We start from the raw sequence: 27,341 nt of genomic DNA, 5'->3' as shown, positions 1-27,341 counted from the left end.
TTAAATTTTACCACCAATTTTCTTCACATGCAAAAAACTGACATGCTTTTCGTCCATAAATAATTTCACTTCCCGATACTGGCATGGGAGAAGGAACAAGCGTCGGGAAAAGCAGAAAGAGAATGAACAAAAATAAAAAAATATAAATAAAAAAAATAAAAAAATAAAAATTTCACTTCTTGATTTTACCAGCAAACAACATTTCAGTCTTGAGTATTATATCATATATGTCGAGGGGGAAATATGTACACAGGCGAAAGATGAAATCGTGACACCGGCCGGTGTAACGCGTTCAGCTTTCTCCCAGCATTCTGCTTTCCGCGGCTCAGTATAAAATCCACACTGAAAAGCCCCTCTCCCTTCCATAGTAGGGTCTGATGATGGACCTTAGGCGCTACTTTACATTCATGGGGTCAAATTCGTTGAACCAACATTTTGTATTTAAACTTAGATGTCCTAAAAGTCCTTCCCTTCTGATTGAAGGGACGTGACACTCGGCGGTGCACGTTTTCAAAGAAATCTAGTTTTGGGGTGAAATCTATTAAATTTCACCACAAATTTCCTTCACTTGCAATAAATTGACATGCTTTCCTTCCTTAAATAAGTGTACTTCTCAGTTAATTTGACCAGGAAACAAAATGTCAGCGGCTCGAGTATATAATCATATCGAATCAGAAAGAGGCTGAATGCCGGGGCCGAAAAGCTGAACGCGTTACAGCGGCTTGCACGTGTGAAACTACACTGATGCAATTCGCCGGGAAAGGAGTTCATCATATTATAGCTTGCTTTGACGCCTTGCCCAGGAGCCCGGACAGCGAGACGAATGATGCCGTCTTCTCCAGGTCTTCCTTTCCTCCGTCTGTACTGGCAGCTTGCAGTGAAGGGAGACAGCAGTTTAGTATGGAAAGCCGTTTGGCTCATAACTATTACAGCTGTAATTTAAAATAAATACACCTGTATTTAATGATAAATACAGCTGTATTTATTTCTTAAACGTATACAATAAGTATCATTATTAATTACAGGTGTATTTTTTTTATTAATTACAGGTGTATTTTTTTTATTAAATACAGGTGTATTTATTATAAATTACAGGTGTATTTATTTTTAAATGTTCAGTGGCCACACAGTCAGTTTTCTCCGACTCTCAAAGATGGTGCTTCGCTGGGGGATGTGTTCAGTGGTCTGGTCCTCTAGTCCACAGCTGCACGTAGGCCCGGCTCAGCTGCTGTTACAGTACGTGTATTGAATCGATTTTCGGATAGGAATACAGAGCAATAAAAGCGTAGATTTTGCTTTTGTTTTGTTTTGTTTAATATAAAGGAGCAAATTCAAGTGCAAGAGGTTATCAAATAAGCTATACCATACTTGAGGTCGTGTCACACCATGTATTTGTGATCGTTTCGGTGTTCAGATTTGTCTCCTGCGAGTGTATCCCCGTTGGCTCGGTGGATTGCAGGATTTAGTTGTTGTAGTAGCCTCCCTTGAACCATTGAGGGCGCGCGTGGTAACAGAGGAAAATTCAGACGTGAAAGAAGCGATTGTCGAAGTTTCCAGAACTCGGAGTTACTTCGCTGGAAATCGGACTTGATATCAAGATGGCTACTTTACAGTGCTACAATAAAGGCTGCGGAATAAAGTTCGACCCAGAACAAAACACAGACAGTGAGTAGATCTTCACACGTGTGTGTGTGCTCTCGAATCTCTGATTCTCCCTCTCTCTCTCTCTCCCTCTCCCTCTCAGCTCTCTTGCACACACAGTGACACACACACACACACACCAGTGGGACTATTCAGTGGCTTTCATGAAGGAAATCATGGCGTACACTGTAATATGAGGCAGATGGCCAGATCCTTGTCAGTGTCACTGCGAATCCCCATAATCTGATTTCCGTTGAGATAATATATATATTTACCAAGTGTGTGACTTAAATTTAGTTAAAAAGTAAGAGTGGATCCTTTGATTCCCTGTGTTTCAGTGGGTGTGGGGTAATCTTGAACTTTAGCGTGTTAAATTCATAATCATAGCTCATAATTCAGAGGCATTAAAATCTCCAAATGTGTAGAATCTACACTTGTAATCATATTCATAACATTAACATTATAACAAGTCATTTTAGATCCCTTTGAACTGTACGAATGCATTTCGTTTACATGGGTCAAAGAAGGAATTATCCGTTTGAGCGGACAAGGGAGACAACTCTTTCGTAAATGATGTCCCATGGTTGACAACGTACGCCATTTTCGGTGCATTTTCGTCGATTGAACAACCAAAATAATTAATTATTCTTAAGTTTGGAGCTCAATCCGTCAATTAATTTCACGACAACAGTTCTTTGGCTTGCACTTACATGTATTCATGGCGATGGTGTGCGTGGTACTGTGATCCGTTAAAGTGCGCTGTCTCGCTCAGTACCGCCGACTTCAGCACAAGAGGTTTCTGTCGGGGTTACCCCACCCTTAGCTCCTGGTCAGGGACCTGTCCTTAGCAGAGGTTTTAACGCACCTCTTACCCGCGTGATGAACCCGTATGAGCACATAGGGTATTTACGAGTCAACAGTGCCACCTGTTCACCACCCTGCTCTGATAGGAACACTGCCAGTTGGTCCAGGACAGCTTATTCGTCCGGGCAAGCCCGACTTATATCGCTGCAATCCCTTCTAAGGGACGCCCCCTATCCGCCGCCTGGGGACCCGCCGAGTTGGGGATGGTCGCCCCGCCACCTAATTGGAGATAGCCTGACCCCGGGTTTGCTTACATGGACTTGTATCAAAAATAAGTAAAGAATGTCACTGGATTCTGAGCTATGAATTTAACACGCTAAAGTTAAAGATTACCTGGTGTGGAGTGGGTGTGTGTTTTACTATTTGATAAAACGTTCAGTTTCAAAACTGTCTCAGGGATGTCGTTAGGCGTCGGACATCGGACATATAACGATGAAAATCCCCAAATGTCCGATTCACATTGCCGCTCCTATCGTTTTAGCCTGAGCGTGGTCATTGTCCGATATGTACTCCATTCCTTCGGACAGCGCGATATTCGTTAATTTTCATTTCAAGATACAAATCTTCTAAAAGACCGAACGCTCTCGAGTCTCGTGTTCAGCTGACACTGATGTTGCCAGTGTCGCGTGCGGATCTTTTCTTTTGTCGGGAATTCCCGAACCGTTTGCGGTATGCGCCGTTTGGGTATAACCGTCTCGGTGCAGCGCACTGATCTAAAAATAGTGGATTATGTTTAGATCAGTGCATGCTACAGGAGTACGGGAGACAACTCCAACTGACTAAATTTGTCGTCTGCTTTTGTTTTCAATACAAGACGGAGCACTGAATTATGCCGCTGAAAAAAAACTAAAGCCTGCAAAAGATCAGCATTAGATCAAACCGATAATTTTGTTTTTCAACTTGTATCCAAATCATGCAGTTTGTAATCAAAGTAAGAGCCGGTTGTTCATGTTGGTTTCTTTTTTGTGGTTTCTTTGAAACTAAACAAATACAACATTATACGCACACTGTGTTGATGTATTTACTATATTATGTGTGTGTTCTACAGCTCACGCGCGTGGGTGTGTGGGTGTATGTGTGTGTGCGTGTGTGTGTGGGCGCATGACTTTGGAACAATTCCATGCGCAAATTCATAATGTCCTATTAAACTTTCTGAAAGCGGTCAAATGTCCTATTGATGCTGAAGAACTCAGGACATTTGTCCTATAGGTATGAATTTGTAGCAACATCCCTGCTGTCTGTTTGTGTACAGTTCTCAAAGTGCTATTAATTGTAATAATACATTTCAAGTATGGTATGATATTTTTGCAGCCTCCTGTCAGTATCACCCTGGTCAGCCTGTGTTCCATGATGCTCTCAAAGGCTGGTCCTGTTGCAAGAAACGCAGCACCGACTTCACAGAATTCCTCAACTTTAAGGTAAGTACCAGCTAGACGTGCACAGTGACGTGGTGGTAAGACGCCGGCCTCCCAAACGGAAGGTCGTAAGTTCGAATCCCGGCCGCTGTCGCCTGGTGGGTTAAGGGTGGAGATTTTTCCGATCTCCCGGGTCAACTTATGTGCAGACCTGCTGGTGCCTTATCCCCCTTCGTGTGTACACGCAAGCTCAAGACCAAGCTCGCACGGAAAAGATCCTGTAATCCATGTCAGAGTTCGGTGGGTTATAGAAACACGAAAATACCCAGCATGCTTCCTCCGAAAGCGGCGTATGGCTGCCAAAATGGTGGGGTAAAGACGGTCATACACATAAAAATCCACTTGTGTAAAACCACGAGTGAACGTAAGAGTTTGAGCCCATGAATGCAGAAAAAGAAGGTAGCAGCTTTGTCTCAATGTCTCAATTCACAACCATCAGTGAAGGTACCAGCTAGCTTTGTCTCAATGTCTCAATTCACAACCATATCATTATCAGTTGATGCTCCCTTTTTAAAAATCTGAAGTTCCAGTAAAACCTTTTATTTAGTACTCCCTGACACTACATCCCACCACACCCTTATACTTTACACTACATCCCACCACACCCTTATACTTTACACTACATCCCACCACACCCTTATACTTTAAGTACTCCCTGACACTACATCCCACCACACCCTTATACTTTAAGTACTCCCTGACACTACATCCCACCACACCCTTATACTTTAAGTACTCCCTGACACAACATCCCACCACACCCTTATACTTTAAGTACTCTCTGACACTACATCCCACCACACCCTATACTTTAAGTACTCCCTGACACTACATCCCACCACACCCTATACTTTAAGACTTACTGTTTTTTAAGACTTTGCCTTTTCAGGTTATCTGCTCATGATTACCTTTGTAAATTTACTTCCATTTCCAGACTCCCTCCTTTTGAAGACCGGCTTTTTAAATGTGTTGAGTTCTTGGAATGGGGGTTCCACTGTATCAGGCAGATAACTATGCCTGGAAAAACATACAGCCCCATTAGGATGCTAGGTTGCTACTGTTCACAAGTACTACTAGGTTCTGAAAAAAAGAAGCACCGTGATACATCAGGGTTCCACACAACCCCAAAAGTCAAGGGTTTTTATACCCCTTCCAGATTGTTCACAGGGTATGAGTGACAATCGGTGTATACATTTTTTTCTCATATGATTGCCTGTCTGGTAGTTATCACCTTTGACGTTGTGACAATACATGTAATGTATCAATGCATTCAAGTCTTTTTTTTCTTTCTTTTTGACTCACATGCGAAGCAAAAGTGAGTCTATGTACTCACCCGAGTCGTCCGTCCGTCCGGACGTCCGGAAAACTTTAACGTTGGATATTTCTTGGACACTATTCAGTCTATCAGTACCAAATTTGGCAAGATGGTGTATGATGACAAGGCCCCAAAAAATATACATAGCATCTTGACCTTGCTTCAAGGTCAAGGTCGCAGGGGCCATAAATGTTGCCTAAAAAACAGCTATTTTTCACATTTTTCCCATTTTCTCTGAAGTTTTTGAGATTCAATACCTCACCTATATATGATATATAGGGCAAAGTAAGCCCCATCTTTTGATACCAGTTTGGTTTACCTTGCTTCAAGGTCAAGGTCACAGGAGCTCTTCAAAGTTGGATTGTATACATATTTTGAAGTGACCTTGACTCTGAACTATGGAAGATAACTGTTTCAAACTTAAAAATTATGTGGGGCACATGTTATGCTTTCATCATGAGACACATTTGGTCACATATGATCATGGTCAAGGTCACTTTGACCCTTATGAAATGTGACCAAAATAAGGTAGTGAACCACTAAAAGTGACCATATCTCATGGTAGAAAGAGCCAATAAGCACCATTGTACTTCCTATGTCTTGAATTAACAGCTTTGTGTTGCATGACCTTGGATGACCTTGACCTTGGGTCAAGGTCACATGTATTTTGGTAGGAAAAATGTGTAAAGCAGTTCTTAGTGTATGATGCCATTGCTGTCAAGGTCAAGCATGTGAGTCGTATGGGCTTTGCCCTTCTTTTTTACTTCAATGGATACCTCTTTTTCTATTATGTCGCGAGTTTTCGTGTAATTTTCTTTGGGTTGTAAAATTAAAATGATGAACTGTCTGAATTGATGAATGTTTCTTTGAAAGTTTACTCAGTTTTCGTTTTGCGAGGCATTTTTTTGAGCAGGCGACAGCACCGGATAGGCTTAAGCGAACAGTGCCATCGAGATGATCAGTTTAAAGATATCGTGCAGTTTGAGGACAAGGGAGGCAACCTCTGCTTCACGGCGTGTCAGTGTCGACAGAGGAGTGGCACGAACACGGCGTGTACTTTAGTGGTCTCAGTAGAGCAGGCGGCCTGCGTGCTGTTGCTTGTAAACTAGCAAAGTCTGTATCCTTTCAGCGTTTGACTCGTACGTTTTTTTTACCTCTTTGGAAGAAAACAGTTACATATTTATACCTCTTCAGAGAGCATCTCGTACGTGATTTGGAGGGTCAAAGGGTATTTTACCCTTAATTCTACGTGATGTGGAACCCTGTACATTTGTGAGAATGGTACACAATGTACAAGATTTGACTTGTACTGCAAGGAGTCAGTCTTAACTCATTGTCTCCCATATATCCGTACCCACTCATGGTTCTATCTGACCAGGTGAGGATATATATCCGCTCAGACTGTTAGTTTCAGTCGCTTCCTGTAACGTCGATCTAACGCCTGCATTCCAGCGTGTTGATACACAGTAGATACACTGTTACTAGAATTCTGAGTGACCTGCTGCAGCACAGCTAGCTGGTCTCGACTGAAAAACACTTGGTCAGCATAGGTGGGGTAGAAAGTGTTAACTGTATGACCTTTTCCCCCTATATATCTGAGTATCTTATTGTTTTGGGTAATTTCTTGATTTCACCAATGTAGAACTCAGAGATCGCGTTAAAGTCGGTCACCTCTCTCCCTCTGTGAGAATGGTTCAGTAGATCTGCTGAAATGACAGGAAAATTATCAGCGATTTAAAATACGTTTGAACAGGTTCTGATGCCAAATGACATCACTGTTGTGACTAAGACTGTTTTGATCTGCATTTCAGGGCTGCACAACAGGTTCACACAGCAACGTCAAACCTCCTGAACCAGAAAAGCCAGCAAAAGACGAAAATGTTGGTGAAGAGGTATGTTTTTTTGGTTTGGCTGTGTTAATAGTAATAATACCTATAAGGAGCTTCAAGGACTTTTTGAGTGCAAAGTAAATATTCAAAAGAGAAATGAAACATAAGCAGTGTTAATATAATTGTCAGGGGAAGAAACTGTCAGAAGTCTTAGTAGAGATGTGAAAAGATGTGTTTCACCAGTTACCGATTTTATTTCTGGTATTCTAAGATGTTTTTAACAGTTGAAATAGTTTAGATATTCTAAGATGATTTTAACAGTTAAAAAATGTGTTGGGCTAAAGCAATTTCTCTGAGTAGTATAAGATTGTGCAGTTGATGTTCATCCACTTTCTGAGTTAGCGGCACATGAATTTTGTAAGTATATTGTTGACGTCAGGGCTCCCAAAACTTCACGGCGGGCCTAGCTAGGGGGTCTTGCGATGCACTAAACATGAAAAGAGTGGTTCCCTGTTATTTGTTTCCATGCATACCGACGATACTTTTTAGAATTTTTGTTGACCATATCTGTACCAATGAGAGCTAATCTATGATATGAACATGATGTTTTGTGAAAGGCCTCAGAGAACTTCCAAAAGCGGGCATCATATTGACATAAGCACTCTTGAAATCATGTATCGGCAAAAAATGTGCTTTCAAAAAGCAAGAATAAAGTGCTGTTAGTGTAAAGTGCTGTTCACACGGCAGACTGGCAACCAACTTGTCACCATCTTTGAAGCGAGTTTAGTCAGCGGCAAGTCAATTAAAAACCGCTGCCCATGTGAACAGCGCAAACTAGTTTTAAGCGGCGAGTCTCGCCAGACTTAGCCTTTCGGGTTTGTCCGGTTGACCATGTTGTTTTCCGGCGAAGGGAATGCTGGAGCCACAGAAATGTTTATGTCTATATTTAACTCAGTGGCTATACAGCTAACCAATCAGTACATGCGATAAGAAAAGTCTGGCGCAAGTCGTTTGCTTGTCACAGCTGAGTCGGGCAGTGCTCAACTGGGTTTTGGAGTCTGGCGCGAGTCACTGGGGCTGTTCACATGGCAGACTTTTCCCCGATTCGGTCTCAGCGACTCGGGAGCGATTTTCAAAGGACTAAAGTTGGTCACAAGTTGGTGGCAAGTCTGCCATGTGAACAGCACTTAAGTTGAGGGTCTAAGCGGGACACTCTAGGTAGAGCAAGCGTCGGTGGGGAGCCAAGCTGAGTGTGCTGTTCTCCCAGCTTGTGCAGCTGTACGTGTCGATCTTCTACCCTGTACACAGTATTGGCGTTAACCGGTATTTTACCGGTTGCAATGAGAAAATAACGGAAAATAATCGGCTGCCGGTATAACTTTCCGGTTGATTTTTAGAACTACCGTTTTTTTCGCTGGTAAAACAACACAAGTCGCGTAAGGCGAAAATACATTTAGTCAAGCTCAGTCGAACTCACAGAATGAAACTGAATGAATTGCATTTTTTTTCCCGCAAGACCTTACACTCGTAGCATCGTCTGTCCACCGCTCGTGGCAAAGGCAGTGAAATTAACAATCCAGAAAAGCGTGGTAGCGGTTGCGCTGAGAAGGATTAAGCACGCTTTTCTATATCTCTATTCTTTTTAACTTTGTGAAAGTGTTTTTAATCCAATCATATCATATCTATATGTTTTTGGAATCAGGAACGGACAAGGAATAAGATGAAGTTGTTTTTAAATCAATTTCGGAAATTTTAGTTTAATCATAATTTTTATATTTTTTCAGAGCTTGTTTTTAATCCGAATATAACATATTTATATGTTTTTGGAATCAGAAAATGATGAAGAATAAGATGAACGTAATGTTGGATCGTTTTATAAAAAAAATAATTTTATTACAATTTTCAGATTTTTAATGACCAAAGTCATTAATTAATTAATTTTTAAGCCTCCAAGCTGAAATGCAATCCCAAAGTCCGGCCTTCGTCGAAGATTGCTTGGCCAAAATTTCAATCAATTTCATTGAAACATGAGAGTGTGACAGTGCCGCCTCAACTTTTACAAAATGCCGGATATGACGTCATCAAAGACATGAAAAAAAAATGAAAAAAACGCCTGGGGATATCATACCCAGGAACTCTCATAAAAAATTTCATAAAGATCGGTCCAGTAGTTTACTCTGAATCGCTCTACACACACAGACACACATACACCACGACCCTCGTCGCGATTCTCTCTCTATGTTAAAACATTTAGTCAAAACTTGACTAAATGTAAAAACCAGTACTCTGAGTTGGACTCTTACTGGACGGGTGCTGTGGCGGGGTGGTAAGATGTCGGCCTCTTAATCGGAAGGTCGAGGGTTCGAATTCCGGTCGCGGCCGCCTGGTGGGTTAAGTGTGTAGATTTTTCCGATCTGCCAGGTCAACTTATGTGCAGACCTGCTAGTGGCTTATCCCCCTTCGTGTGTACACGCAAGCACAAGACCAAGTGCGGGAAAGATCCTGTAATCCATGTCAGAGTTCGGTGGGTTATAGAAACACGAAAATATCCAGCATGCTTCCTCCAAAAGCGGCGTATGGCTGCCTTAATGGCGGGGTAAAAACGGTCATACACGTAAAATTCCACTCGTGCAAAAAACACGAGTGTACGTGGGAGTTTCAGCCCACGAACGCAGAAGAAGAAGACGAAGAAGGACTCTTACTGGTTCCAATGACCAGCTTACCTTTTTAAAAAAAATATTAGTGCCATCACTGTGTACGGTGATATTGATTATAACAATGATTGACACCAGTACCGTAAAACCTGCGAGCAAAGGACACCCTTGGGGAACCTTGCCACTGTCCTTTGTACAAAGGTGTCCTTTCTTTTGAATATGAATGCGCAGACATTTTTTGGGAAGAAAAAACACAGCCAAATAGTTTTATTCTAAACTGTGCATTACATGTAGTCATACAGAAAGTGACAAAGAAAACAAGTTCAACATGCAACATGTATGTACAAAACCAGAATCAGTCTGGCTTGGTTCAGACGCACATCTTCAGAATGCTACTCAAGTTCATGACAGCTGTCAGCATTTCAGGGTGAACGGAGAACGAGCGAGAGAGAGAACGAGCGAGAGAGAGAGAGAGAGAGAGAGAGAGACTGAGCGAGAGAGAGAACGACTGAGCGAGAGAGAGAGAGAGAACGGAGAACGAGCGATAGCGAGAACGAGCAAGAGAGAGAGAGAGAACGACCGAGAGAGAGAGAGAGAGAACGACTGAGCGAGAGAGAGAGAGGACGAGCGAGAGAGAGAACGAGCGAGAGAGAGAAAGAGGTGCAATCGGTTTCTTATCTGAAGCAATGGGCCATTCACGGGAATATTCTTTGATCGAGCTCTCGAAAACCACTCGAAGAGTTCGCCGTTCAATTTCTTTATCACATCGACTCTTTCTTCTTAAGTCAGAAATTTCCGTTTTGACATGATGAGACCGCGATCGACGAAGGATGAGACGAAGATGCACCACAGTACAGAAAGTAGAAACCCTAACTTGTTTTTGTTTGTGAGTTCAGTTTAATTCACGGCATCGACCAATGAGCGTGCACCATACAAAAAATCAATCTTTCAAGTGCTGTCGTTGGCTTACAAAATAAGCTTCTCGCGCGTTCACATCGCCAGCGAGAATTTGCAGAACCAAGATGGCGGACCGTTGTTGACAGGTAACGAACCAAATCGGGACCAAAAAAGAGTGTCCGCGTCCGCGCCTTTGAGGTGTCCGCTCTTTTAAGGTGTTTTTGAGTGTAAAATACATCCGTCCTCACTTGAAGTGTCCGTTATGCAAAGGTGTCCGCCGAATTAAGGGTCCGCTGGATGCAGGTTTTACGGTATAACTCTGTCAATTTGAATCCTGGCACTCACAAAACTGGTAGGCTCTTAACGTCAAGCAGACACAATCCAAAACAAAATTGCATTAAATCTGTCAAGAAGAAACCAGTCAAACAAAATATCATCCAGTGTTGTTCCCAGCCTCAGAGAACAAAAGGTCAGTGGAACTTGATTTGAAAATATGTATATATATATATGCAAGTGACCTGGCTTTATCTGCTTCGTAGAAAAAATGATGACCAGAAGACGTAGCTCCTACATGTCAAAACTATTGGACATTCGACTTGCCAGGAGTCAGACCCGTGCGTCAGATCAAAAAAAGTATGCGTCAGTGACCCAAGGCTGAGGCCTGGGAACAACATTGATCAACAGGTAGTTATGACCTGCTGCTGATTTCAATCCCCATGTTGCAAGATTTTTACTGACCAGATGCTGAAAAGGATGGACATTTGGTTTAAACAAGTTTATTCAATAAATTCCATTGGTACTATTACCGCATACATGAAATAAGGAACATGGAGCACAACAAGCTAGGCTTATAAGCGTACTCTTAAAAGCAAATGAAATTTGGCGGACGATTTTAATATAACAAATTTGAAATAATGTCAAAATAATAATGGTAAATTATGGTAGACAAACATGTAACAATAAAAGGAAAAAAAAAAAAAAAAAAAAAAAAAAAAGGTCGGACATTTCAGGCTATCACAATCCCTGTAATAAGGATGAAAGTCGCTTGTTCATTTCAATGCTTATTCTGACAGGTGCCAGGAGAAAGATTCTGTATAAGTTACTATAACTCTCGCTTACTCCATTACACATGTCGTATGCATATATATATATAGAGTGCTTACTTCCCTTTGGTTATTTGATATCACAATCCCTGTAATATGTAGGAGATGTAGAGGTTTCATGCCGAAGCTCAGTGGATATTAAAAATGGGAAGCAAGGGCCGCTACTTTCATACTTTACGGTTGCGCTCTTTTATAGGTTGTGGATTTCAATTCAGAAAACAACCGAAACTCATGGATTTTATATTGATGTATGTATTCAAGCGTGCTTTTGTTAATCTAAACGCAATATGTGTGTGTTGTAGAAGAATATATATATTTATATACATAATTTGAGCGTTCGGAACCAAAGTAAATCGCCAAAAAAAAAGTGGTCCTGAAAAACTGGCTGTGTAATGCTCTGCCCCAGAGCTATGGGGCATTCAAGCTTGTTCCTGGGAGGTTATCTTTCAGTTGCTGGGTGATTATCAAAGATTAACACCCCTTCAAGTTACAGGTGGAAAGAAGCAGAGGGGAGAATAACAGGCATTCAAAGCTCATCCAGCCAAGGGCTTATGAATGTTGTGACTATGATGTTGTTGTTAATGTTTTTCTTCCAGCTGGGCATGCAGATATCTCTCTCTACATTGGAATTTCCTCGTTAATCAACGGAGTCATGTTTTCTGCTTGCAGGATATAGTTGTGGAGCCACCCAGGCAGAAACTACCTAAGCCAGTGGCCCCCAGTGAACGGCCATCGTCTGCTGAACCCATGCAGCGTTTGAAGGCCACTGTCGCCACCAGTCTCAGAACACAACTTGAGAAGCTGAAATTGGAAGGACAAGCGGATGCAGGAAGTAATGGTAAATGGGGTCACTGATTAGCAGTATTAATTATATTTTATAGATAATAATAATAATACGAGAATTTATAACGCGCACATATCTCACTACAGGGTCATTCAAGGCGCAGATACAATGGTGACACACATATATATTTATACAGCCTGGTGGTAACCTTAAGCTAACATGTTATTTTCCACTGCTTATCTAAATGTCTAAATAAGAAGCCAAGACAAACTTCATTCTCGAAGCATTATTTTTATTTCCTCAGGTGTTGTATATAAGAAGTGACAGAAATGAGAATGCTTGTTAATGTAGCTAAAACATTGAAGGAAGTGTTCATTTTGTGGTGAATGTGTCATTCCAGCCACAGCATTGGGCAGAGATTGATGTTCATTTTGTGGTGAATGTGTCATTCCAGCCACAGCATTGGGCAGAGATTGATGTTCATTTTGTGGTGAATGTGTCATTCCAGCCACAGCATTGGGCAGAGATTGATGTTCATTTTGTGGTGAATGTGTCATTCCAGCCACAGCATTGGGCAGAGATTGATGTTCATTTTGTGGTGAATGTGTCATTCCAGCCACAGCATTGGGCAGAGATTGATGTTCATCTTGTGGTGAATGTGTCATTCCAGCCACAGCATTGGGCAGAGATTGATGTTCATTTTGTGGTGAATGTGTCATTCCAGCCACTGCATTGGGCAGAGATTGATGTTCATCTTGTGGTGAATGTGTCATTCCAGCCACAGCATTGGGCAGAGATTGATGAATTTCAACCATGATTGTGTTGCAGAGACGGAAGGAAAAGATGTAGCAATAGGAACTCAGTGCAAGAACAGTGCCTGCAAATGTGTAAGTACTCGATGATCAGTTGGTGCAACTTGCACAATAAATCTTCTTCTTCTTCTTCGTGTATGGGCTGAAACTCCCACGTTCACTCATGTTTTTGCATGAGTGAATTTTTGTACGTTTATGACTGTTTTTACCCTGCCATTCAGGCAGCATACGCCGAGTGTATGGGGTATTTTCTGCTGTCTCCCGTTCGTGTGCTAACTTTCTCGTGCGCTTAAGTCAGGGGTTGGAGTTCTTCTGTCCCAGACGGATTTCCGTCCCAAGAAGAATTTTGGCAAATTTGTTTTTGTTATACCTTTTTTTTGTTATTCCCTAGCAGTTGTTGTTTACACTGGGTTTGTGCGAGGATATGTCTGTGCCAGGTCAGCCACCTTTCACCTTTCAAACGGCAGAAATTAATATGTAAGCGCCTAGGGCTATATCTAGATTAGGCGCATAAAAATGATCACAATAATAATAATAATAATGTCCCAGACCGTTCTCCATAAGGTTTGAGTGACATGTAAGGGGCAGCAATGTCATGTCATCCTGGGGAATGTGGCATCCTAGTTGCTATCTATTTGAAAACTCGGCTCACCCACATCTTTATATACCCCTCTTGCAGGGATTCAGAGACCTTCAGTGGTGTGGTAGAGAAAACTTGCATTCCTGATCTATGAACCAGTGGTATTTAGCTTCAGATACATTGAGTCCTTTGGAAAGTTAACAAGTGAAACAATCAATCAATCAATCAATGAGGCTTATATCGCGCATATTCCGTGGGTACAGTTCTAGGCGCTCTGCAGTGATGCCGTGTGAGATGAAATTTTATACGGCCAGTAGATTGCAGCCATTTCGGCGCATATTTACCTTTCGCGGCCTATTATTCCAAGTCACACGGGTATAGGTTGACAATTATTAAATGTGCCTAAGCAATTTTGCCAGGAAAGACCCTTTTGTCAATCGTGGGATCTTTAACGTGCACACCCAATGTAGTGTACACGGGGGGGAGTTCGGACACCGAAGAGAGTCTGCACACAAAGTTGACTCTGAAATAAATTTCCGCCGAACCTGGGATCGAACTCACGCTGACAGCGGCCAACTGAATACAAATCCAGCGCGCTACCAACTGAGCTATATCCCCAAACTTAATTGAAACATCTTTCTCTTTCTCCTACAGGTGTACGAGGGCCCTGAAACCAACGACAAGACCTGTCTACATCACCCTGGTGTTCCTATATTCCATGAAGGGTATGTTGCACAGGTTCTCCTCACTGCTTTTCTGTTAGAATTTGTTGTGTTAGCAAATAAAAATAAAAAAATAAATAAAAATGAGTGGATTTATTTTATCATGTGTTTTTGTACACATACTTAGTTTTTCCAAATGTAGGTTGGAATCTGATCATTGTTGTGGGAATTCAATTAACACAAATGTGTTGCAACTGTTAAGGGTTATCCAGGCTCTCCATAAACTCTTGATATGAAGAAAAGTACCGTACTTTCCGGGTTACAAGGCGCTACAGCGCATAAGGCGCACCCCCCTCTTTTAAAAAAAAATTGTATTCCAGTCACCCATTGGGCGCAGACGGCCGATAGGGCGCACCAAAATTAAAAAAGTATACCGGTGCTGGTGCACTGTGTGTGCGGCGAGATCAAAGGCAGGTCCATTGTGATAGCTGGGTTGCCTTGTTTAGACACTGACCTTCTTCCCAGGGGTCAATGACCCAGTTTTTGCTATGAGAGGTGGTTCCCCTGTCATAGATCTGAGAGAGGAAACACTTCCTGCACCGGGGTCAGTGACCAGTTTAACCTATGGGGCGGTCTCTTTGATGTCTTGAGAGGAAACTTGGCCAGGGTAGTACCTAGTAGCTGAAACATGCATTATCACAAGTTGTTTGACTGGTACTCAGGCGGTCTCTTTGATTTTTTTCGTATTTCATACACGGATTAGGCGCTTCGTTATACCATACCCAGGGGTCAAACTCGAGGAAAAAAGTCGCGCCTTATGACCCGGAAAGTACGGTAGTGTGTGTATGATGAAAGTGACAAATTGTACTGTGATACCTGCAAGGAAAGAACACCCAAAAAACTCCTACATTGCAGGTGGCCTGTGGTGACAGGTATATATGTTGGTAGAAATAATAGACTGAGGCACAACAGGAGGTGTCTGTTAAAGGGGGGTGTACTCTCATCAAAGGGGCATCATTACATGTCACTCAAACCTATGATGAGACGACACTTCCCTTTAATGATCAATCAATATGAGCCTCATATTGATTGATCATTAAAGGGAAGTGTAGTCTCATCATAGGTGCATCTTTAACACTTTCTACCCCACCTATGTTGACCAAGCTTTTTTTCAGCCGAGACCAGCTGTGCTGCAGCAGGTCACTCAGAATTGTAGTAACTGTGTAGACACTGTCAGACCTGTGAACCCATACGATTTCGCTGTATTTTGTACGCATGATTGTCTAGAATACGATCAGTACGCACAGTTGAAAAATAATACGACGAGAAAAATTCCATCACTACTTTTCTTCAAAAGCGTATCCCGAAGCCGATTCACTATTTTGACACATGATTACAGTTTTTGTGAGTAAACATTGATAGAAGCATTTGTTTTAAATCTATTGGTAAACTTAATTAACTGTGCGACGGACGCGTGTGAAGCATGTTTGAATCATAGACACTCAAATGCTGTGCGGAGTACGCTCATTTTTCTGAAAATACACCAAGTTTGTTTGAGAATACTCAAAGTGCAAAACAAGGGTTCCCAGGTCTGCACTGTGTATCAACACACTGGAATGCAGACGTTAGATGGACGTTACAGGAAGCGACTGAAGCTAACAGTCTCAGCGGATATATCCGTACCTGGTCAGATAGAGCTATCTGGTTTTTTGTGGGGGGAACCTCCCTTTAAATACCCTTTGAAATCCCCCTGAACCTTTTGCACTGGCCCTCCTTGGGTCATAGTATGCTTTGTAGTTTAGTATTCCCCCCCCCCCCCCCCCCCCCCCCCCCCCCCTGGTTGAGAAAGGGGAGTGAATAGTAGTAACTGTGTATCAGATGTTAGATCGACATTACAGGAAGCGACTGAAGCTAACAGCCTGAGCGGATATATCCGTACCTGGTCAGATAGAGCCATATGAGTGGGCATGGATATATTCGTACCTGGGAGACAATGAGTTAAAGGGAGTACTCCCATCATAGGGGTCTCTCTTTGAAGGTATCAGTGTGTTACCAACAACAAAGGGAACTCAAGTGCTTCCATTTTCATATTGATTTAATAGCGAACGACGAAGAAGAAGAATATTGATTTATTCATTTACAGAATGAAGTACTGGACCTGCTGTAATCGCAAGACATCAGACTTTGACAACTTCTTGAATCAGGAGGGCTGCGCGGAAGGCAAACATGTCTGGGTGAAGAGCAAGGTATAAAATAGTTGTGTGAGTGTGTCATTGTGTGTATGTGTGAATGTGTGTGTGAATGTGTATGGATGTGTGTGTGTGTGAATGTGTGTGTGTGTGTGTGTGTTAAATCTTTGTGCAGCTCAGTCTTTGAAACCATTGTTATAGAATTGAGTCTTGACTGTTCAACGGAAGGGAGGTAATCATGAATGTCCAGACACTGTTCATTCTAACAAGTTTGCTATTTTTACAGAGGAAGTCGGCCTTTTTAAGACCCTACTTTATCCGATTTTAGTTTACAATGTCTGTAAATGAACCTGTATTTCTTGTATCACCCCCCCCCCCCCCCCTTGTAAGATTGTGTCTGGTCTTACAAAGGGGGTACCACTATCGGCGTATGGGTATTCGTGTAGTGCTATTGTGTTCTGGAAGTAATTTTGATTGTATGCTATTTTTACCGAAATTATACAGAAATGTTTGAGTATTGTGTGCAATATACGTTTTGTTAGGAATCATTAGGTGGTGTGCATGTAGCTGAAATTGCAGTTATAAAAACTGTGTTCTGAATATCTTTGTCAACGAGCACACATTTCATTGTTTTATTTTAAATCATTGTCTTACTTATAGCCTGATATGTGTGAGTTTGTGGACGTGTGTGTGTGTGTGTGTGTGTCTGTGTGTGTGTGTGTGTGTGTGTGTGTGTGTGTGTGTGCACACACATGTTAATGCATGCAGCATTTAGTATAGGTTTCGTAATCAAGTGTGTATATGTGAGAACTTCAGCACAAACTTTGTCTAGTGACTTAACCCCCTTCGTCTGTACACGCAAGCACAAGACCAAGTGCTCACAGAAAAGATCCTGTAATCCATGTCAGAGTTTGGTGGGTTATAGAAACACGAAAATACCCAGCATGCTTCCCCCGAAATATAGAGTGCTGTCCCTTCTGGGCCGAGCGCCTGCATTTCAGGGCTCTCTCATATTTTGTACTGTGCGCCTTGAGTCGCCTTGTGGAGAGATATGTGCGCGTTATAAATTCTCGTATTATTATCCCAGCGAAGCTGGAGGTATCCCGTGAACGCTATACTGTAATCGATTTGAGAAATGTGCACACCGAATAATACATGATAAAGAAGGATTCGTTGTGCCCGGCTACGTGCTACAGTTGGAGATGGAAGTTCACCAAAAATGGGGACCATACTAACAAAAATACGCTGGGTAAAATAGGCGCCCCCATTTTTTCAGCAAACGCCACCCCAGGCCGATTTGGACGGGTAGAAATTCCGTAGTTTCCAAGTCTATGGATAAAGCTCGCGTAAAAAGAATACGTCACGGTCGAAAGTCTTTGACGTCAATTAATGCATCATGACGTCATGCCTCCCTGAAGTCTTTCTCTCTCGCGCAGTGTGTGTGTTTGTGTTCATTTTGTGCACATGTGTTAGTGTTACTGTGTGTGTGTGTGTGTGTGTGTGTGTGTGTGTGTGTGTGTATTTGTGTGTGTGTGTGTGTGCGTGCGCACGCGTGCATGAGTCTGTACTCGTGTGTGTGTAAGTGTGTGTGTGGGCATAAGTGTATGTGTGTAAGTGTATGTGTGCTTGTTTGTAAAGGTGTGCATGTCCATATGTGCGTATGGGTGTGTGTTTTGTGTGTATGAAGTTTTTTTGTTAGAGAGTGAGTGAGTGCGTGTGAGTGAGTGTGTGTGTGTGTGTGTGTGTGTGTGTGACTTGGTGTGTGTGTGTGTGTGTGTGTGTGTGTTTGAGAGAGAGAGAGAGAGTGTGTGTGTGTGTGTGTAGGTGTGAATGTGTGTGTGCATGAGTTTGTGTGTATGTTTGTGTGTGTATGAGTGTGTATATGATTGTGTTTGTTTGTAAAGGTGTGTGTGTCCGACTGTCTATGTGCGTATTTGTTTGTTTGTTTGCTCAACGCCCAGCCGACCACGAAGGGCCATATCAGGGCGGTGCTGCTTTGAGATATAACGTGCGCCACACAAAAGGCAGAAGTCGCAGCACAGGCTTCATGTCTCACCCAGTCACATTATTCTGACACCGGACCAACCAGTCCTAGCATGCACTAACCCCATAATGCCAGCCGCCAGACGGAGCCGGCACCCACTAGATTGCCAATTTTAAAGTCTTAGGTATGACCCGGCCTGGGTTCGAACCCACGACCTCCCGATCACAGGGCGGACGCCTTACCACTAGGCCAACCGTGTATGTGCGTATGAGTGTGTGTATTGTGTGTATGAGATTTGTCAGTGTGAGTCAATGTGTGTGTGTGTCTGTGTCTGTGGGTGTGTGCGTGCGTACATGCGTGCGTATGTACATGTGTGTGTGTGTGTGTGTGTGTGTGTTTGTGTGGGTGTGTGTCTGTTTGTATAAGAGATAAAGAGAGAGAGAGAGAGAGAGAGAGAGAGAGAGAGAGAGTGGGTGGGTTGGTTTGTGTTTGTGCGTGTGCGTAAGTGTATGTGTGTGTGTATGTGTGTTTGTTTGTAAAGGTGTGTATGTCCGTCTGTCTATATGTGCGTATGGCGGTGTGTTTTGTGTGTACAGTGAAGTGTGTGTGAGAGAGTGAGTGAGTGCGTGTGAGTGAGTGTGTATGTGTGTACGTGCCGTGTGCAACTTGTGTGTGTGTGTGTGTGTTCGTGTGTGTGTGTGTTTGAGAGAGAGAGAGAGAGAGAGAGAGAGAGAGAGAGAGGTTTGTCTTTCGCTGGGGTATGCAGTGCCTTGGCGTTGCACATCTACTTAATTATTATTTTGTGGTGTGTTCCAGGAACAGCAAGCAGCCGAGGCCAAGTGTCGAGTAGACTGGCACCAGACCGGACCCAATGTGTGCGTGTCTATATTCGCCAAAATGGCTGACCCGGAGAAATCGTATTTCGAGGCTAACAGGGTCGCCTTGAACGTCTACATCGTCTTTGGCAAGGGAAGCAGTGTGTTCCAACATACATACAACCTGAAAGATGTAAGTTGTTCGCATGAAATTTGTCAAAGAGTTTCTTTGCGAGGAATGCCTACACATGCTAGAATACCCACGCACTAGTTTGCCTGGAAGGTCTACATTGTCTTTGGCAAGGGAAGCAGTGTGTTCCAACATACATACAACCTGAGAGATGTAAGTGGTTCACATGAAATGTGTCAACATTTCTTTGCTTATGAAAGAGTTTCTTTGCCAGAAATACTCACAAATATGCTCTGAAAATGCTAGAATGCTCACAAATATGCTCTAAAAATGCTAGAATGCTCACAAATATGCTCTGAAAATGCTAGAATGCTCACAAATATGCTCTGAAAATGCTAGAATGCACACACATATGCTCTGAAAATGCTAGAATGCTCACAAATATGCTCTGAAAATGCTAGAATGCTCACAAATATGCTCTGAAAATGCTAGAATGCTCACAAATATGCTCTGAAAATGCTAGAATGCTCACAAATATGCTCTGAAAATGCTAGAATGCTCACAAATATGCTCTGAAAATGCTAGAATGCTCACAAATATGCTCTGAAAATGCTAGAATGCCCACGCACAAGGTTACCTGGAAGGTCTACATTGTCTTTGGCATTAGGGAAGCAATGTGTTCCAGCATACATGCAACCTGAGAGATGCAAGCGGCTTGTCCACATTGAATCAATGTGCTTTGTCATAATTTTGGGTCTTGACATGCTCCAGTTTTGACGTTACATCATAGTTCATTAGGGTTATACTTTTATCTCATAAATATTTGTGTTGTATTCATGCATTTACTTTTATACAAGTGCAGAGTATTGAATTTGTACGAGGATTCTCGCCAAATACGTTTTTTCTGTTTTTGAAGACCCGGTTTTTTTCTCAGATTTCTTTTTCACAACCTTTTTTAATCTACCTCTATTTTAAGATTCCCTCCAAGTTCGGATCTGATCATTTCAGATTTGTTAGGTCTTAAGTAGGTTTCACTGTAATTATGTTTGATTTTGGAAAGTGACACACTTCACTTGATTTTGAATCTGCAGTAGCAGCACTCCTCATCAACTTTCCTTTTTCTATGCTAAAGTTTGGAAAGTTGACAGTCCATCAGTTAGTGAGCGTTGCATGTTATTTTCTTCTGTTTTTTTCAAGTAAACATTCAGTAAACTTTCCTTTTTACATTTAGTCAAGTTTTGACTAAATGTTTTAACGTAGAGGGGGAATCGCGACGAGGGTTGTGGTGTCTCTGTGTGTGTCTGTGTGTGTGTGTAGAGCGATTCAGAGTAAACTACTGGACCGATCTTTATGAAATTTGACAGAGTTCCTGGGAATGATATCCCTGGACGTTTTTTTCTTTTTTTCGATAAATACTTTTATGACGTCATATCCGGCTTTTCGTAAAAGTTGAGGCAGCACTGCTTTCTTTATTTGGTGTTTAATGTCGTTTTCAACCATTCAAGGTTATATCGCGACGGTGAGGCGGCACTGTCACACCCTCATTTTTCAATCAAATTGATTGAAATTTTTGTAAATGAAATTTTGGCAAAGCAATCTTCGACGAAGGCCGGACTTCGGTATTGCATTTCAGCCTGGTGGCTTAAAAATTAATTTATGACTTTGGTCATTAAAAATCTGAAAATTGTAATAATTTTATTTTTTAATATAAAACGATCCAAATTTACGTTCATCTTATTTTACATCATTTCTTGATTCCAAAAACATATAAATATGTTATATTTGGATTAAAAACAAGCTCTGAAAATTAAAAATATAAAAATTATGATCAAAATTAAATTTCCGAAATCGATTTAAAAACAATTTTATCTTATTCCTTGTCGGTTCCTGATTCCAAAAACATATAGATATGATATGTTTGGATTAAAAACACGCTCAGAAAGTTAAAACGAAGAGAGGTACAGAAAAGCAGCACTATGCAGCACAGCAAAACCACTACCGCGCTGAACAGGCTCATCAGTTTCACTCCGTTTTGCACAAGCGGCGGACTACGGTCATTGTGAAAAAATGCAGTGCGTTCAGTTTCATTCTGTGAATTCCACAGCTTGACTAAATGTAGTAATTTCGCCAACGCGACTTGTTGATTTTTACATTTAGTCAAGTTTTGACTAAATGTTTTAACATAGAGGGGGAATCGCGACGAGGGTTGTGGTGTCTCTGTGTGTGTGTGTGTGTGTGTGTAGAGCGATTCAGAGTAAACTACTGGACCGATCTTTATAAAAATTTTACATGAGAGTTCCTGAGAGTAATATCCCCAGACCTTTTTTTCATTTTTTCGATTAATGTCTTTCATGACGTCATATCCGGCTTTTTGTAAAAGTTGAGGCGGCACTGTCACACCCTCATTTTTCAATGAAATTTATTGGAATTTTGGCTAAGCAATTTTCGACGAAGCCCGGACTCTGGTATTGCATATCAGCTTGGAGGCTTAGCAATTAAATAATGACTTTGGTTATTAAAAATCTGAAAATTGTAATTAAAATTATTTTTTTATAAAACGATCCAAAAACCATTTCATCTGATTTTTCATTATTTTCTGATTCCCAAAACATATAAATATGTTATATTCAAATTAAAAACAGGCTCTGAAAATTAAAAATATGAAAATTATGATTAAATTTAACTTTCCAAAATCGATTTAATTTTTTTTTTAATCTTATTTTATGTCGGTTCCTGATTCCAAAAACATATAGATATGTTATGTTTGGATTAAAAACAAGCTCAGAAAGTTAAAAAGAATAGAGATAAAGAAAAGCGCGCGATCCTGCTGAATGCAACCGCTACCACGCTATACTGACAATTTCACTGCGTTTTACATGTGCAGGGGATTGACGAAGCTGTATTGTCTTGGTGAAAAAGTGCAGTGCGTTCAGTTTCATTCCGTGAGTTCGACAACTTGACTAAATGTAGTAATTTCGCATTACGCGACTTGTTGAAATGTTCTTGATTTTTAAATTTTGAAAACGTTAGCAGGCTGTTAATGTGTGTGTTTTTCCTTATGTCCTCCTCTTCGACCATTCTAATGTGTCCTTTTGTATTTACATTTTTACCTGTTCTTGTCACCAGGTGATACGTCCGGAAGAGAGCGAGGTGAAGCTGCTGGGCACCAAGGTGGAGATCAACATGAAGAAGGCGGAACCTTTCCACTGGCCGTCCTTGGAGATTCCTCCAGAGAGCCCTGTCGTATCCAACGCCACTGAGCACAACTGAAGACAAAACTCTTTTGGCCATTTTGCCATCTCAGGAGAACTTCCCTTTAACCCCCCCCCCCCCCCCTCCCCCCCCCCCCCCCCCCCTCCCCTTCCCTTTGGTTTCATTGGATGTACTTCCTGAGAGTCCTGTTGTCTCCAACGTAAGCCACTGGTCATAACTGAGTAGGGGTTGAACAAATCCTTTTGCTATAATACTGAAGAACCTCTTTTTTAAGGGCGTCAGTTTAGGACTTCTTCTTCTTCTTCTTCTTCTGCGTTCGTGGGCTGAAACTCCCACGTACACTCGTTTTTTTGCACAAGTGGAATTTTACGTGTATGGCCGTTTTTATCCCGCCATTTGAGGACTCCTATTAAAAGATATCAGCAATTTTAAGACCGCCTTTTTCTAGATTTTCTGTTCATAGTGTTTCATTAAAATTAATCTTCATTTAAAGACTCAATCCCTCTCTTTTTACATCTGTTTTTTTGTGTGTGGAGGGAACCTCCCTTTAAATACCCCTTGAAACCCCCCTGAACCTTTTGCACTGGCCCTCCTTGGGTCACTGGATGCTTTGTAGTTTAGTATTTCCCACCCATCCCCTTGTTTGAGAGGGGGGGCGGGGGGTAGTGAAAAGGGAATTTTGCTGTATTTCTTACCTCCTCCTGTTCGATTGTTTTCATTTATCTGCATGTGCAATGAATAGGCCGGAGAGTTAATAGATAGGGTTTACGTTTGATATTTGTACTCATTTGTATGATTCTAGCAGGACAGGGCGAGAGAATAGCATTTTATTGACGGGTTTGTTACAAACTGTGTTCAGACCTGTTTACCAGTACGATTTGGGCGTATTTTGTACGCCAAATTATTATCAGTACGCAAATACGCGACACACGCACAAAATACGCATAAGAAAAAGTCTAGAATACGTTTTCCGGTGTTGGTGTGCTGATTACGGGATGGTACAACTGATACCGGTTTCGGTCGAAGGGAGATAACCATGACAGCGAGTCTTCAGCTGTGGAAACCTTGTTCAGTTGTTGGCACGTGCGATCGTCTGGACAATCGTGGCAAAATGAAGCGGTAAAATGTGCCAGTTTCGGATGACTGTACCAAGTCTAAACAGCAGAAGCAGCAGATTTTCTTGGAGAAATATAAGAAAGAGCCAGGAATTGTGGAGTCTACTATGGGAAAAAGTCATGCACACTGCAAGTATTGTAAATCAGATTTCTCCGTTGTCCATGCTGGGAAATATGACATCGAACGACACTGCAGTTCCAAAACTCACATGGACAAGGTTGCTGCAAAGAAATCCGCTGAAAGCTGCCAAGGAATTATTAAGTTCATTCCCGCAAAGCAAATCCTGCCAGAAGAAAAGGCTGTAGTCCGTGCTGAAGCAATGTTTTCTGAGATGATTGTAAAAATGAACTTGCCACTGTCAACCGCAGATGTTATTTCACGAACTTCATCTTTTCATTATCAATCTGCTTGGAAGACACTGGTTATAATGTTATAAACTGACAGGTAAATAAAATTGTTTTATCCCTGTTGTATCGGAAGGAGTTAAATTCTGAAGATGTTCACAAGACATGCTATTCTTACACAAACACGTTTGCACCCACGGCGTACGTTTTGCCTAGCCCATATGGCTTTGCTTGCAAAGTACACCAACTTTTTGAAAAATACACTTAACTTTTTGAAAAAGTACTCTTGCCTCAGGTTTAGGGTAAACAGGTCTGCGTGTTATGAAATGTGAAAATAGATCTGGGTTTGCTCAGTTAGGACCTGTCTGTTGTGGAAACAAAATGTTACCAGTATAGTGTCAATGTGGCTAAATGTCATGTAGACTTTGAATACCGGCACCGTTGGCCTAGTGGTAAGGCGTCTGCCCTGTGATCGGGAGGTCGTGGGTTTGAACCCCGGCCGGGTCATACCTAAGACTTTAAAATTGGCAATCTAGTGGCTGCTCCGCCTGGCGTCTGGCATGATGGGGTTAGTGCTAGGACTGGTTGGTCCGGTGTCAGAATAATGTGACCGGGTGAGACATGAAGCCTGTGCTGCGACTTCTGTCTTGTGTGTGGCGCACGTTAAAATGTCAAAGCAGCACCGCCCTGATATGGCCCTTCATGGTCGGCTGGGCGTTAAGCAAACAAACAAAAAAAACCAAAAAAAAGACTTTGAATCTTACAAAACGTGTGACTGGTATCAAAGTTATAATGTTCATAACAGCTTTGTTATCTCCGCAAGATGGCATTGAAATAGCTACGAGTTGTTGCTGAAGTGTTTATTTTAATCAAATTTGAATTATCGTGCTGTTACTCTCTCATTTGGTCTTGGATTATCTTGTTGTTGTAGGTAATTGTCCTTAGGACATGTGTCTAGATAGGTGCTTGCTGTTCTTCAGATTTGCCATTTATGTCTTCAACACTTAACTTTTGCTTTCAGTTTTTTGTAAAGAATATTTTAATTTAGTGCTGGACTGTTGGTTGTACTTTTGTTGTCAACATTCCGAATAAGCTTTAGCTGAAAGAGTTTCCCTCTTACCTGAGTGTTGTTGAGTTCCTTGTATTGTGTTTGTTGTTTTGATGTGAGCGTTTTAGTTCAGTCTTCCAGTACGCCAGCTTTTTTTCTTTAAAGATGTTTGAGCTTTAATTTATGATGTTGATTACTGACATATTTCATTGTTAATGATTTGTTTTCTCTCATTAGTTGATCAGGACAGTGTGTTAGAGAAAGTGCTGAAGTTGATTTTGTGAAGCTGTTTGAAAACGTAATTCCTTGTTGAGATGTAAGGTGGGTGAAATGTTTTAGACCATGATAAAACGATCACTTAAATGTGATGAAGTACAGATTAAGAATTTGTTTAAAACAGACAAAGAAAGCACTGATGTAGCTGTGATGGTTAATTTGCTTGTATCAAGTATTTATCTCCTGTGTTGAGGTGAAAGAAAGAGAACATCAAAAACAAAACTGGTGTATCAGTTACATCATATTTTGCATTTTGTTTTTCCAATTTGTCTTCATGACCCACATTATTTTAATGACATCACAGCAAGAAAGAGAAGGTGAAAGGACAGGACACTACCATTATAGTTGTTTTTGTTTCTATGGAAACAATGCTTTAAATTGATTTTTTTTTTTTCCAGTACTGCAATCTGCAGCTTGTGTTCTGTAGTTTTCGTGTGTCAGTCTTGGATATGCTTTTAATAATAATAATAATACGAGAATTTATAATGCGATTGTTGTTCCACAGGTTTTGAATCTGCTTGTTTAATGACTTTTGATCAGCACTACAGTGGTACCTGTGAGGAAAGAACACCATAGGGTCAAGCTGCGGTGTTTACATTGATCAGCAGCGCAAAGACACTGAGCCCTGTCCAGAAAAATAGTTCTCTATTATCCCAAAATATGGTAACATTTGTGTAATAACGTTCTCAATAAATGTTGAAGTATAGAAATGATGTGTGATGATTGGCAATGAGGTTTTAAGTGTGTGTGTGTATGTTAAGTTTATTGCTGTTTAGTTTTTTTGGCAGAAACCTGGTACACTCGGCGTTTTATTTTCAAAAGGAAGCCTAAATAAATAATTGCTCCGGAAACAGGATGCTATAATGTTTTTTGTTTTATGTTTTCCTGAAAGTTATTTTTTATGCACTGAGAAAGTTTGGATTTCCATGTTTTGGGGAAAATGGTATACAGGCTTAGTAATGAATGTTCGGCAAGACCGAAGGGCAATTTTCTAGTTGGAATGTTTTATGAAAGTTTTGTAATTTCAGAAAATGAATCAAAAGAAATTTTAAAAAACAAGGCGTGTAAAGCGAGATTAATACATTTAGTCAATCTGTCTAACCCACAGACTGAAATCAAACGCACCGCATTTTTTCACTAAGACAACAGCTTTGTCAATAACATACCCCGCGGCCGCTCTGACACATTCACGCACAGAAAGTGAGAATTAAAGCCAGTATAACGCGCTTTTCTCTATTCTTTTTATATTTAGTCAAGTTTTGACTAAATATTTTAACATCGAGGGGGAATCGAAACGAGGGTCGTGGTGTATGTGCGTGCGTGTGTGTGTGTGTGCGTGTGTGTGTGTGTGTGTGTGTAGAGCGATTCAGACTAAACTACTGGACCGATCTTTATGAAATTTGACATGAGAGTTTCTGGGTATGAAATCCCCGAACGTTTTTTTTATTTTTTTGATAAATGTCTTTGATGACGTCATATCCGGCTTTTCGTGAAAGTTGAGGCGGCACTGTCACGCCCTCATTTTTCAACCAAATTGGTTGAAATTTTGGTCAAGTACTCTTCGACGAAGCCCGGGGTTCGGTATTGCATTTCAGCTTGGTGGCTTAAAAATTAATTAATGACTTAGGGTCATTAAAAATCTGAAAATTGTAAAAAAAAATAAAAATTTA

At 41.3% G+C, this 27,341-nt stretch overlaps 1 protein-coding gene and 1 long non-coding RNA gene across 2 annotated transcripts; one reads left to right on the top strand and one right to left on the bottom strand.

The window, feature by feature from the left end:
* The first annotated feature begins 1,477 nt into the window (after positions 1-1,477).
* On the top strand, positions 1,478-23,014 carry LOC138961418 (cysteine and histidine-rich domain-containing protein 1-like). The gene is made up of 9 exons (XM_070333039.1): positions 1,478-1,665; positions 3,817-3,923; positions 7,047-7,127; positions 12,388-12,556; positions 13,331-13,389; positions 14,549-14,619; positions 16,700-16,802; positions 19,546-19,737; positions 22,801-23,014. The coding sequence occupies exons 1-9, from the start codon at positions 1,599-1,601 to the stop codon at positions 22,942-22,944; spliced, it is 993 nt and encodes a 330-aa protein (XP_070189140.1). The 5' UTR covers positions 1,478-1,598; the 3' UTR covers positions 22,945-23,014.
* Positions 23,015-25,426: 2,412 nt separating this feature from the next.
* Positions 25,427-26,186, bottom strand: LOC138961419 (uncharacterized). The gene is made up of 2 exons (XR_011454177.1): positions 25,969-26,186; positions 25,427-25,591 (listed from the first exon to the last, which is right to left on the bottom strand). It is a non-coding gene; the product is annotated as an uncharacterized lncRNA (long non-coding RNA).
* Positions 26,187-27,341: the final 1,155 nt, after the last annotated feature.

Source organism: Littorina saxatilis, linkage group LG3 (assembly GCF_037325665.1).
Source record: "Littorina saxatilis isolate snail1 linkage group LG3, US_GU_Lsax_2.0, whole genome shotgun sequence".
Lineage (NCBI taxonomy): Eukaryota > Metazoa > Mollusca > Gastropoda > Littorinimorpha > Littorinidae > Littorina > Littorina saxatilis.
This window is presented reverse-complemented; position numbering and strand designations above follow the sequence as displayed.

Excerpts from the sequence above, each read along its gene's own strand:
- LOC138961418 (XM_070333039.1), top strand. The coding sequence starts at position 1,599 with ATGGCTACTTTACAGTGCTACAATAAAGGCTGCGGAATAAAGTTCGAC. Across the intron at positions 7,128-12,387 it reads ACGAAAATGTTGGTGAAGAG|GATATAGTTGTGGAGCCACC; the intron begins GTATGTTTTTTT and ends TTCTGCTTGCAG. Across the intron at positions 12,557-13,330 it reads AGCGGATGCAGGAAGTAATG|AGACGGAAGGAAAAGATGTA; the intron begins GTAAATGGGGTC and ends ATTGTGTTGCAG.